The sequence below is a fragment of the Scardinius erythrophthalmus genome (assembly GCF_964197995.2).
Source record: "Scardinius erythrophthalmus genome assembly, chromosome: 20".
Lineage (NCBI taxonomy): Eukaryota > Metazoa > Chordata > Actinopteri > Cypriniformes > Leuciscidae > Scardinius > Scardinius erythrophthalmus.
Genome location: NC_138240.1, coordinates 14,899,074 through 14,911,717, shown reverse-complemented (window position 1 = coordinate 14,911,717; position 12,644 = coordinate 14,899,074). Strand labels below are relative to the sequence as shown.

Genomic DNA, 12,644 nt, shown 5'->3' with positions numbered 1-12,644 from the left:
ACTGTTAAAACGCGTAGATTTGTATATTTTGCCTGATGCACAAACCATATGTGTTGAACAGATCTCATGAGAATGGTATACAAATCATATGAAATGCACAAATGGGTGAACTGCCTTTTTTTTTTTTTTTTACGCCCGGAGCGTCTTTTTGCGCATGTGTCTCCAGTCTGTTGTTTAAATTTCTTACGGACCGCTTAAACCCAGGGGGTGGGGACAAAGTGTAATATATTCGGGATAAAATCGTCAGACTGATGATTGCATGTAAGTAGGGTCAATATAAATAATATAATATCAGTTTTTTTCATTAGCGGTTGTGTAATGCACGAGAGCTTCATTAAGAACAGTGAGCTCTAGCTGTAGTCTTACATCGCAGCTCGGGTTTAACGTTACTTCTGTAGTGCGATGCTCGGGTTTAGCGCTATGGCTAACCAGACAGTGGATTCGTAATTATAATAATTCAAATAAAATGCAGCCTGCTCCAACCGCACCTGTAGTACTAGACAAGTCATGGATTTAAAAGCTTGTTTTTGCTTTGTTCGTTCTCTTGCGTGTTATAATAGCGATGCGATTCCTATACGAATTATTATTTTGAGTCTGATCGATGCAATGAGTCGGTTCAGTCCGGTTTTGTGAACTGGTTCACAAAACCGGACTGAATCGTAATGAGCCGAGAATGAAAGTATAGGATTTGAGCTATATTACTTCAATAACTAAAAAGCAGAATTGCTATAAATAAAACTGGATGGATGTGTACTGTACGTAGACTATTATCAACACATACGAAACGAGTTGGTTTTAATAAATGTAATTTTTCAAATGAAAAAAGTACAAAGGTGCAAAAACTTTATTTTCAATCAAGAGATGTAAACGAACATTACTGTATATTGTAAATACACATTACGTTTAGTTTATAAATTACTTTTTTTAAATTCATTTAATTTTATGAGCTGAATAATAGTTGTAAAAAACTTGACAAATAAAATTATGAAGATTAACGATTAATATTAATGAATATTAACAAAACGTAATCGAAAAGAGAAAGAAATATACAGCAAAATTATAAACGGCATTATATTCCTACGTTTTAACGACGACGTCACGACGTAGAAGAACTGCTGAACGTTTTTTTTTTAATGAACCGGTTCTTTGAAACGAACAGTTCAAAAGAACCGATTCTCGGAAATTAATATATGGAGCACATGGGTTTTTCCCCCCCAAAGTTCAAATGTTTCATTCATTCTTGCAAAAGGTGGAGCAAATATTAAAATCTGGTCTAGTTTTTAAAAAACTAGTCCCTTCATTTTGCTTTCTGTCTGCTGAATTACAGACTTCACATGTGTGCCTGGTGACCCCTTGCGCATCAGGTGGACCCCAGATGCATTTCCGTTGAGCACCGATGATCAAGCGACCTCACACACTCGTATTTACCTGTGGCATCCAGAGTTTAACATATCACTGCACCTGAAACTCTGGAAGCGCACTGCACATAACGGGACCAAACCGACCTCACCTTCCTGTAATGCTGGAGTGTAAAACTCAAAAACTGACACTGTGATACTGCAAATGTTGCCATGTAAATCTATAGGCCTACATGTAACACTTACAGTTTTTAAACTAGACTGTTCTGTTGAATATAAAAACAAATAGTGATTTTATAGATTTTCTATAAATGAAGTAACACATAGTACCTCAACGTAAGCCTTCGTACCCAGTAACACACAAATACACTCATGCTGACCACCATGACGTACCGCATGCCAAACTTCACTCTGGAGCAAAAGCTTTTCCTGCTTCGGAGAATCCATGCGGTGGTGGACACAGTCCAGGACTTTCGGAAAGACACCAACACTACTGTGCACCGGAACGCTGTATGGGCAGAGCTGGCTCAGGCCTTCAATTCGGCGTTCCCTAGTCGACCCCCCAGCAGCATCGGGTCTCTGAAGACGCTGTGGAAACGGCTGAAGGTGGAATGTCGTGTGGCGCTGCAGAAGAGACAGGAACAGCAGGCAGCTGGGCTTCCTGTGTCTGCCCTCACTCAGGTAAATTGAAGTGTTTCTTCCGCTTCTGTAATTCAGTCCTATGCTTTGGAACTTCTAGTAGCAGATGTTCGGTGTGGTTGTGTGTGTTTCTGTCAGGTGCAGAGAGAAGTTATTGCCCTGGTGCCAAACCTGATCTCCTGTCTGGAGGAGGTAGATGGAGATGGCAGCTATGCCTCAGTTAGGGGCGGCTCACCTGGAGCAGGTAATTAATAGTCATGTCATCTCTACTACAGGATGAAATACTACCCCTCTGCCCAGCTGTCAACTCTGTAATTATACATGGAAGGAGATTAATTGAGTCATTCTCTCTCTTGCAGTGATGGGGCTCTCAGGCTCTAATGGGAGTGAGCATGAAGATGCTGACCACAGTCAAAATGATGTAAGACTGAAATCGGCCTTGAAATGATTGCTAAAATGCCTCTTAAGCTAAATGTTTTCTTTTATATTGCAGATTTTATGACAAAAAGTATGATTGACTATCTTATGATGTACAAGGCATGAAAAATGTACATGTTAAAATGTAAAGTGTTACCAGGTCGACATTTTACATGCATTTTGCAACACTGGTGAAAATGAATATACATTTATAATTATATATATATTGCCGTTTGGGGTAAGAAATTTTTTTTTGAGGAATTAATACTTGATATGTGACAGTAAATGCATTTATAATGTTACAAAAATGTCAAATAAATTATGTTCTTTTGAACTTTAAAACCCCCCAGAAATAAACGTATCACGGTTTTCAACATTAATAATAATAATAAATGTTTCTTGAGCACCAAATCAGCATATTAGAATAATTTCTGAAGGATCATGTGACACAGAAGACTGGAGTAATAATGCTGAAAATTCAGATTTGCCATCACAGAAATAAATTACATTTTAAAATATTAAAATAGAAAACTTTTTAAATAGTAATAATATTTCACAAAATATATTATTATTTATTTACTGTATTTCTGATCAAATAAATGCTGCCTTGGTTAATATCATTATATATTATATAAATGTATAATTATTTAAATATTATATAAATGTAGAATAAATGTATAATTGTTCAAAGGAAAAAAATATATAAGGGTAGTTATAATATTCTGTATTCCATACACTACTATTTTCACCAGTGTTGCAATCACTGCACATTTCCTGTTTACTGCATGTACTGCATGCCTTTTTGACTCCTATTGCACAAATGTACAGTAATTATGATGCTGTTCAACTTCCTTTTTTTTTTTTTTTTACAGGAAGTAGACAGCAAGGAGAACTTAGCCATTGAACTTGGTTTGGCTTCACCTACTCACCAACTTTTCAACTCTGGGATTCCTCCAGGCACTGTGTCCTCTCCTCTCTGCTCACATTCAGTCTCTTCCAGGTCCAGTCGTCCCTCCCTCATCTACCCAACCCTTGCAGGAAGCACCTCAGGGCTGGGATCAGGGACTAGGGGTGCAAACTTTGATATGATACACAGAGAGCCTGCGGTGCCACGTGCTCCTGCCAGAGGATCAGTTGAGAATTCATTACCGCCGATGGACTCTTATACCTCAGACTCAAAATGGGAGGCACGTCGACAGGAACTGTTTGAGCTGGAGCATCAGCAGACGATGAGTCTGTTGCTGCTGCAGCAGTGTGTGTGGGAGGAGAAGAGGAAAGCAGTGAGACAGAAGGAGAAGGCGGCACGGGCCAAGAAGAGATATTATCAAGCCAAACTACGGAAGATAGGCGCGGATTATCTGCCCTCCAGTAGCGACAGCGAGGAAAACGAACATCCACAGACATGAACACAGATGTTTATGACATCTTAGTTATTTTTACTTTCATTTGGAAAGTCTTTTTTTTATTATTCTATCAATGTTGTTTATTTACGAAACAATATATTTTTTAAACTTAATTGGTGTTTAGGAATGTACCATGTGTATCATATGGAGGGGGAATTCACTCAAGCAGGCTTCGTTCCAGTAGCAGATAGAAATCTCATCTCCTCTTATCCTCTCTCTCATTAACACTGGTGCTGCATTCCGTTTCTCAAAATATAGGCTATTTTGTGTTCCGCAGAACTTCTTTTTAAGTCATACAGGTTTGGAGCAAAATAAGGGTGAATAGCCTAAATGATGACAGAATTTTAATTTTTGCGTTAATTGTCAATTTAAAAGCACTTTAAAGGCCTGACACTCAGATGTTTATCATGAACTGTGTGTCTCACTGAGTGATATAATACAAACGAAAGTGTTGTGGAAGTTATTTGGACTTTCTGAGTGAATGGAACGCAGCATAAGGGGTCGTTCACACAGAACGCGTCTTTGACGCGTCTTAAAAATGCAAGACGCAGAGTAGGCTACTATGACAAGAAAATGCAAGGTCTAGAGACGCGTTATTTAAAAGTTAAACTTGTAACTTGAGTGCCTTGTTTTTAGAACGCCATGTCGTGCACGAGAAAGCTAAATATTCGAGACACGAGAGCAACGGTCCGTCCAAACCACAGTCTATGGTCCAAACACGTCCGTCAAAAAATACATTCTGTGTGAACGGCCCCAAACCCTCACATAGTCAGACCAGAATTGAGCAGTGATATTCAGTCCTGCTTGATGGGAAGAGGAAATGAGATTTCTAATGTTACTGTATAGCATTTTAATTTGATGATTGTATCATGTTCAAACCAAGGATGGATTAAGGTCCTGCAAGGCCCCCTTTTGATGCAATTGTGATTCATAATGTCTAAATAGCAGGAAATTATTCTGCAATTATGAGGAAAAAAGTCAATTTATAAGAGTGCAATTGCGAGAAAGAGGCTATTGCCAGACCAGAGTCCTTCCTTGGGTCTAACCGTTTTAGGACAGTGTTTCAGGACCAACCGTTTGATTCAGTTTACTGTAGCTCATTTATACTATGCAGGTTTTTTTCAGGTAAACAAGTGCTTCTGGTAAATGGACTTCCTACTCATGGACTGGTTGAATTTAGTGTTGTTCATTTGTCTTAGTAGGCTATACAGTGTTTGGCAGATCCCTCTGTCCTTTTCAAGTTATGAAAAAGCATAATTAAAGGTATAGTTCACCGCCTTTCATGATGTTCCTCTACGCTGCATGGAATAAAGTCATGCAGGTTTGGAACAACATGAGGGTGAGTAAATTATGACGCTTTCATTTTTGGATGAACTGTCCCTTTAAAGAATGTTACAATAGTAGCCTGGAAATGGAGTGTTAAAAGGGTTAGTTCACCCAAAAATGAAAATTCTGTCAGTCTCACCTTCATGTTGTTCCAACCCCGTAAGACTTTCGTTCATCTTCGGAACACAAATTAAGATATTTTTTGATGAAATCTGAGAGCTGGATCACTCCTCCTGCAGGCTTATGGACACTATAACTTGCTGGCCCAGAAAATGTATTTAAGACATCGTTAATATAGTCCAAGTGACTCCAGTGGCTCAATCTTAAGTTTATAAAGCGACGAGAATACTTTTTGTGCGCAAAAACAAACAAAAATAACGACTTTATTCCACTTTTCATTTCCTTCTCTCTTGACCTCGAGTCTTTTTACGTAGTGTAATAGCGTAGCGCGTCTGTGTTTCACGTCACCACGTAGGCTCACTATTGGGCGACTCTGGTCATTTGTGATACGTGGTGACGTGAAACACAGCCGCGCTACGCTATTACACTACGTAAAAAAAACTCGAGGTCCAGAGAGAAGGAAATGAAAAGTGTAATAAAGTCGTTATTTTTGTTTGTTTTTGCGCACAAAAAGTATTCTCGTCGCTTTATAAACTTAAGATTGAGCCACTGGAGTCACTTGCACTATATTAACAATGTCTTTAATACATTTTCTGGGCCAGCAAGTTAAGGTGTCCATAAGCCTGCAGGAGGAGTGATCCAGCACTCAGATTTAATCAAAAATATCTTAATTTGTGTTCCGAAGATGAACGAAAGTCTTACGGGGTTGGAACAACATGAGGGTGAGTAATTACAGACAGAATTTTCATTTTTGGGTGAACTAACCCTTTAATCAGTGAAACAAAATGTTAGACTGAATTAAACTAGTGAGAACTAGTGTAAAAGCAGATTTTTTTTAAGCGAATTTGAAATTTACATGTAGATGTAATGATTCAATTGAAATTCTATGTATAATGTGATGAACAAGTTAAACTTTTTTTACTAAAGAAGTGTTTGTCTTGAATATTCAAAAAACGACAAAATACAGAAGCATGGTAGCGATAACTCTTTTATTGACGCCCAACGGGTCTCGTTTTCAACTCCCATTGGTAGCAGATTTTTTTTCTGATAACCCCCCAATGAGTAAAAGCTATACAACATGTCCTATAATAAACATGTTGAGCCATTATACATTCCCCTTTTCTCTCTTCCACCCAATCATTGTCGTTCACCGCTCTCTCTCCCTCTCTCTGATGGACAGAGGACATTTCTTTTCCCAGAATGCATTGTGAACAGAAGAGGAGGGGGACATATCAGACAGAACATATACAAAAATTTCACACATAAAACATTTGAAACAGATGAAATCTCGCTCTTATAAAAAACAAAACTCCCACACGCACTTCTTTAGAAACACTCCGGCAATGATTATGGTAGAGAAATTAATTTCAATAAATATTAATAAATAAAATAAATTAATTTAATGTCTGTACAAGATAAAGTTATGCAGTCATAAATAAAATATAAAATCATGATTAGAAAAAGTACTAGAGCACTTTATGACAGGTAAGAGGTATAAAAGGGGTGACATAGGGCACTCTTTTTGGCAAAACTCATGGTAATACTATGACTAAAGAAATAAAGTCATATGATGAAGCATGATTTCCCTTTTAAACAGGAGCCTGATATTACCTCAATGACTGTATTTAACTCATATCACAATGTTCCTTTCTCTAAAGTATATTCAATACTTACCAGAGACCGATATTTAGGTATCTTAGTTAGAAACCATACAGTAGTAGATGGATTAAATAGTTTCTCCTAAATAGCTGATTTGGGATCTTCGAGTAACTTTTCCCTTAGCAGTATTTGAATTATGATAAGTCTGGATATGAAAGAGGTTTTAAATAAGTCTTGAATATGCTTGCAGGCTAATAACACAACTAAATAAAGGTCTCTTCACACAGCTGCAACAAACTTCAACAAATGCTTCAATATTATTTCAGAGCAGTTTGGTCAAAAATACTTCTGAAATTGGTTAGGCATCTCATACAAGCATGAGTTTGTTGGAGTTTGTTAAAGAAGTGTGTTTAGAGCAACCTAAAATCTTCCAATCAAGTCACCCTTTCTGAAAACAATCTCTTGATTGACAATCATTACGGTCCAATCATATCTTCTGATTCATAATTCTTTACGATTACAATCACTGTCTCTGGAGTTTCCCACCAATCCCATGTTTGGGCCAATAACTTCCACATTTACGTGGACCAATCCTTTTCTTCGTAGACTCTCTCCCGGTCTATCAGAGGGCGTGGCTTGGTGCATAAATACATGTTGGAATATTAAGATTGGAGTGGGAATGTTTGGGACTGTTTTGGCTCGGAATGGGTTTGAAAATGTTTTTTCGATCCTACCCACTTAAACACATATCCACACAATCTTCAAAAACATCACTAGAGATTTTCTTCTTTGTTCTTTGATGAAAAAGATACAAAAGTATAAAAATGTTCTGTACAGTTTTTTTTCTCTCTCTCTCTCTCCTTCTCTCTGACCAGTCCTCTCAGCTGTTGGTCTGAAATCTGAGGTTTGCAGTTTGGACAAACGAAAATCATGGAAATCATCACCTCTGGTTTGATTTCCTGTCTGTTCTCAGGAGGGTGATATCTCAAGCCCTTGATGAACAACTTCTCTCTCATGCCCTGAACTCTTTCCAGGGTGAAGTGGGAGTCCTGATTGCTCCGGTTGGCTATGTCCTGTGATTCTCTTGAGCCCATCTGCATAGGTGCATTATGGGGCTGTGAAGGAATCATCAAGATTGTCCGTCACTTCTGTTAACTCTACAAAGAGACAAAAGTAAAAGATGTCAACGTCATGTACACACATTTTTTTAGGGGGCACCAGAGGCAGTCCTAGCTCACTTAGTGCCCCTAGGTGAGATACCGTGTATGTATGTATATATATATATATATACTGTATATATATAATTTTTTTTCATTATATATACACACACATTATTATTTCATATATATATTTATAACATTTTAAATGTTTTAATATTTTATTTTATAGCATTTTTCATGCTGATCACTTGTAAATAACTACCTTAAAAATAACTCACTTAAAAATTATTATTAACTTATTATTATTAATTTATGTTCTTTAAATACAAATAAATATCTAAATTAGAATGAGATTATTAAATAATTAAATTTTGTTAGTTGACATTTTGTAAATAGCTCCTTTTGTGTTTCACGGGGAAAAAGTCATATGAGTGTTTTGAAGTGTGAGAATGGGTAGATGATGATAGAATTTTCAGTTTACAGCAAACAAAGTTGCATCTTCATATCATTACCAGGAGAGAACTAATCAGTTTTATGAGAACAGAACCAAGGATGACCATAAAACAATGTGGAATATAAACGGACGCACAGTGAGACAAAAAAATGGGCTGGACTTACTCAGAGTCAGGTGACACTTCAGAGACGCTCTGAGAGGTTGCAGAGAGAGGAGGCGGGGAAGGGGAAGGGCCAGCTGAGGCAGGGTTAGGGGGCGGGGTTAAGACAGAGGAGCTGAAGGAGGCGAGTATGGAGGAGAGGATATCCAGGTGTTCACTAGAGGGTGGGCGACTGGATGGGGCTCCGGGTGCAGCTGCAGATGACGGGTACCTACATGGTGGGGCGGAGTCTAGGCGACCGCGGCGCGAGGGCAGGGATTCTTGGGGTTCCTCTGTGATCGGCGGAGGGGGTGAGGAGGGTGGGTGCGGTTCGGGGTGTGAGAGCTGACGGGGCGGCAGGGTTCTCAGCCACTCCCTGCAGGGCTGCGCTCCACCGTTAGACTCCAACTGCTCCCGTGACCGACTGCTCATGAGAGCCCCTCCGAGGTGCTCCCGAGAGGCCTGTTGCCTCGTTAGGGTGTTGAGCTGTGTTCTCGATCCACTCAATGAACCCTCTGCCCCCATTAAACCCACCATACCACCCCTGCCCACCAGGTCCTCCCTGGAGGCATGGATACTGTGAACAGGGCCCAGCCTCTCTCTGGACCCACCCAGGTGTTCAGCACCAAGTTCGCGTCGCCGCGGCAACAGGTCGAGGTTTTCACGGGAGCGCTGTCGTCGCGCAAGTGAATCCAGGTGTTCTCGGGAAGAGTATCGGGAAGCGGGTTGGGACAGTGAGCCGGTACCAGAGTACATCCGACCGTAGGAGGCAGCTGGGACGCCTCTGTGACCCAACGTGGAGGTCCTGTACCAAGACATCTCGCTGGGAGCGCGACCCACGGCAGACAGGCCCTGCAGAGCAGGAGGGCAGCCCAGACGATTCTTCAGGATTCCTGAGAAATGGATGCAGAGGGCTTTAGTACGGCTTTCTAAGCTTTCTATCGATGTAGAAATTCTGGCTGATAACAGTAAGCCTATAACTATTTTATTCTAAAATATTGAAAATTAAAATACCATTATTATTATTTTTTCAATAAATTAAAAATATTGCAAACACTAAAAGCTAAAATCTGTCATTTTAAATTCTACAAGTGAATTTAGACATCACAACATTATAATGTACAGTATGGAAAATGGATATTCATTCTGAGATTTGCTAAAGTGTACATTTAAAAGTGTTAATACATTTTAAGATTAATTTTAAGTAAGTGTTAGATGACAGAAAGGTAATCTAGGGGAAATAAGCTGATAAATAAAAAAAGGTTTAATTTTTGTAAATAAATGTCTAAAATCAAAGTGTTTTTTAGTATCATTGAGATACAATTATTAACATTTTGAATTGGTTTCCATTTTTGATTTTAATTTTAGTTAAAGTTTTATTAATTTATTAATTAATTAGTTATTAGTTATTTTAGTGCGTTTTTGCCCTTTTTATTCGTTTTTGTAATGTCTATATACTTTTTAATACATTTTATTTCGGTATATCAAGTGAAACTACATTAACTTTTTTTTATTTAATTCCAGGCAACCTTACTCATTTTAAGTTTTTTTATATATTTTAATTTAATTCTTTTTTTTGTTGTTTGTTTTTTCATGGTTTCAGTTTGAGTTAACTATAATAACTCTGACATATAACAATAACTCTGACATAGGCCCATAGCTTTTAAAGATTTTTTAAGTTTTTAAAATTAACTTTAAGTGTACATCAGATGAGGGCAGATGGTAATCTGAATATAAAAATAGGTCAAATGAGCATGCAAAATTAAATATCATCATGAATGGGTATTGGCCAATACTGGATAACATCTCGGATGAACGTGTGCCTCACCCTTGCGGTGTCTGTGTGTGAGCCCATTCTCATCTCCGCTGGTCAGCGCTGCATCTGGCTGGTTGTTATTAGCTGCGTCCTTGCTGTAGTCGCCCCCTAGGCGGCGCTCTGAGCCCCATTTCTGCAGAGAGTGCGCCTCACAGCCTTCCAGCGCTGGCCAATAGGAGAGCAGGTCATTGCCATCCAGATCTGACACATAAACAGTTCCATACACTAACAGTTGGGCATCATGAAACTAAGAATGAAACTAATGTTCTGCACTCCTTTGGCTTCACTATCAATAATAATATAGGCATCTGCAACAATGATATCAGTACCTTTTCCACCGTTGTGGGAGGGCTCTGTGAGTAAACGTTCACTATGACCAGTCCGTTTGAAGCGTCGCTGGATGCGTCCACGCAGGCGCACGTTGTCCTCGCTCTCCGATGACGGGATGGACAAACTCCTCTCCTCCTCCAGAGAGAGATCAGAATCCGAGTCTGAGTCTTCACCTGACAGACAGACAGAGTAAGAGCAATGAAAGAAGAAGAGATAATGTCACTAATTCTGACAGAGATTTGTCACAAGGCATGGCCACTAGCGAATAAAGAATGAATAGCGAGCAGTTAAGAAGTGTGTAAGTGTTGTGCGTGTGAATACGTACATGCATGCAGGTTATTGTGTGTTAGTGTACCTCCGTTGCGGTGGAACATTGCAACGTCCAGGTCAGTGGCCCCTGTGTGAGCAAGATTGTGTTCTAGAGTCTGCCGTGCCAAGAGATTCTCCCTGTCAAAAACATAAATAATACATCAGCTTTTGAGCTTTCAGTTTGTTACATACAGATGCATACACATTTTTTACATTTTCACAATTCAGAATACAATGTACAATAATGTACACTGTAAAATACTAAAATAGTGATATATAATCTACAGTTATTTATAATTTTGAATTATAAAATTGTCTTATTTAGTGAGGTCCAAAAGCCTGAAACTAGTAGTGAAAATTCTTTTAATTTGCATTATTTATTACAAATTACACTACCATTTAAAAGTTTGAGGTCAGTAAGATTTTTTTTAAATGTTTTTGAACTAAGTCTCTTATGTAATCAAAAAGAACATTAAAACAGTAATATTGTGTATATTGTGAAATAACTGTTTTCTATCTTAATATATTTTAAAATGTAACTTATTCATTTGATGGCAAATCTGAATTTTCAGCCTCATTACTCCAATCTTCAGTGTCACATGATCCTTCAGAAATCATTCTAATATGCTGATTTGCAGAGAAACATATTGTATTATTTTCAATGCTGAATGTTATCCTGCTTTATATTTTTGTGGAAACCACCATACATTGTTTTTTTTTTTTTTTTTTTTTTTTTTTTAGATTCTTTGATGAATAGAAAGTTAAAGGTCCCGTTGCATGCGATTCCATGTTTCAAACTTTAGTTAGTGTGTAATGTTGCTGTTAGAGCATAAATAATATCTGTAAAATTATAAAGCTCAAAGTTCAATGCCAAGCGAGATATTTTATTTAACAGAAGTTGACTACAAAAAACGGCTCGATTGGACTACACCCCTCTACATCCTGCATTAGTGACATCACCAGAACCGTTTCTTGACTAACCTCCGCCCACAGGAATGCTCCCTCAACTCTACTGGCTACTTGCGCACTTCTTATAACTTAGCCTACTGTGTTTACTCAGCTCTTACGGTGATTTTCTGAAGTAAAACTGACGCTTCATCTTTTGTGTGATGTACAATAAACTTTATTAAACTCATCAGTATATGTTTGATCATCATTCAGACAGCAGACTTGTAGGCTATTAATAAATAATGGATACATAGCCTACAAGCAGATGACAAATACGTTATAATAACCGTAATTAAACTACTAAACTATACCTGTTTCATCTCTATACAGCAATCTGACTCTGTAGGCATTATTGTCCGACTCGAAATGAACGCCGTTACTGAGAGTTTCTGATATTATCATCATTCCGTGAGATGAATTTTTCCTGACAGACTGAGCACGAGCTCATGAAGCTCCGCCCCCTGTGTCGTCCAGCAGCAGCTCATTTGCATTTAAAGGGGACACACTGAAACGGCTCGTTTTTCTGAGCCCCAAAAAATGTCATTACATGCTGTAAAAAATGATTTAAACATGCTGTAAAAAATGATCTGTTGGGTATTTTGAGCTCAAACTTCACATACACACTC

General features: G+C 38.3%; 3 protein-coding genes across 3 annotated transcripts in view; 1 reads left to right on the top strand and 2 right to left on the bottom strand.

The window, feature by feature from the left end:
• prkar2aa (protein kinase, cAMP-dependent, regulatory, type II, alpha A) overlaps positions 1-12,644 on the bottom strand; it is a 118,695-nt gene that overhangs the window by 71,859 nt on the left and 34,192 nt on the right. The window lies entirely within an intron of this gene.
• Positions 1,731-5,375, top strand: LOC308681243 (uncharacterized protein; the record flags this gene model as incomplete). The annotated part of the gene is made up of 4 exons (XM_081349948.1): positions 1,731-2,039; positions 2,136-2,241; positions 2,357-2,418; positions 3,287-5,375. 4 exons carry the CDS (start codon positions 1,731-1,733, stop codon positions 3,818-3,820), a joined length of 1,011 nt encoding a protein of 336 aa, XP_081206074.1. The 3' UTR covers positions 3,821-5,375.
• The window catches only part of LOC308680409 (cadherin EGF LAG seven-pass G-type receptor 3-like), a gene marked incomplete at both ends in the record, with an annotated part of 34,017 nt that continues 29,364 nt past the window's right edge, over positions 7,992-12,644 (bottom strand). Inside the window, 5 exons of the mRNA XM_081348536.1 lie at positions 7,992-8,019; positions 8,641-9,508; positions 10,444-10,632; positions 10,761-10,934; positions 11,117-11,208. Coding sequence (XP_081204662.1) covers positions 7,992-8,019; positions 8,641-9,508; positions 10,444-10,632; positions 10,761-10,934; positions 11,117-11,208 — 1,351 coding nt within the window. The remainder of the gene's footprint in view (positions 8,020-8,640; positions 9,509-10,443; positions 10,633-10,760; positions 10,935-11,116; positions 11,209-12,644) is intronic.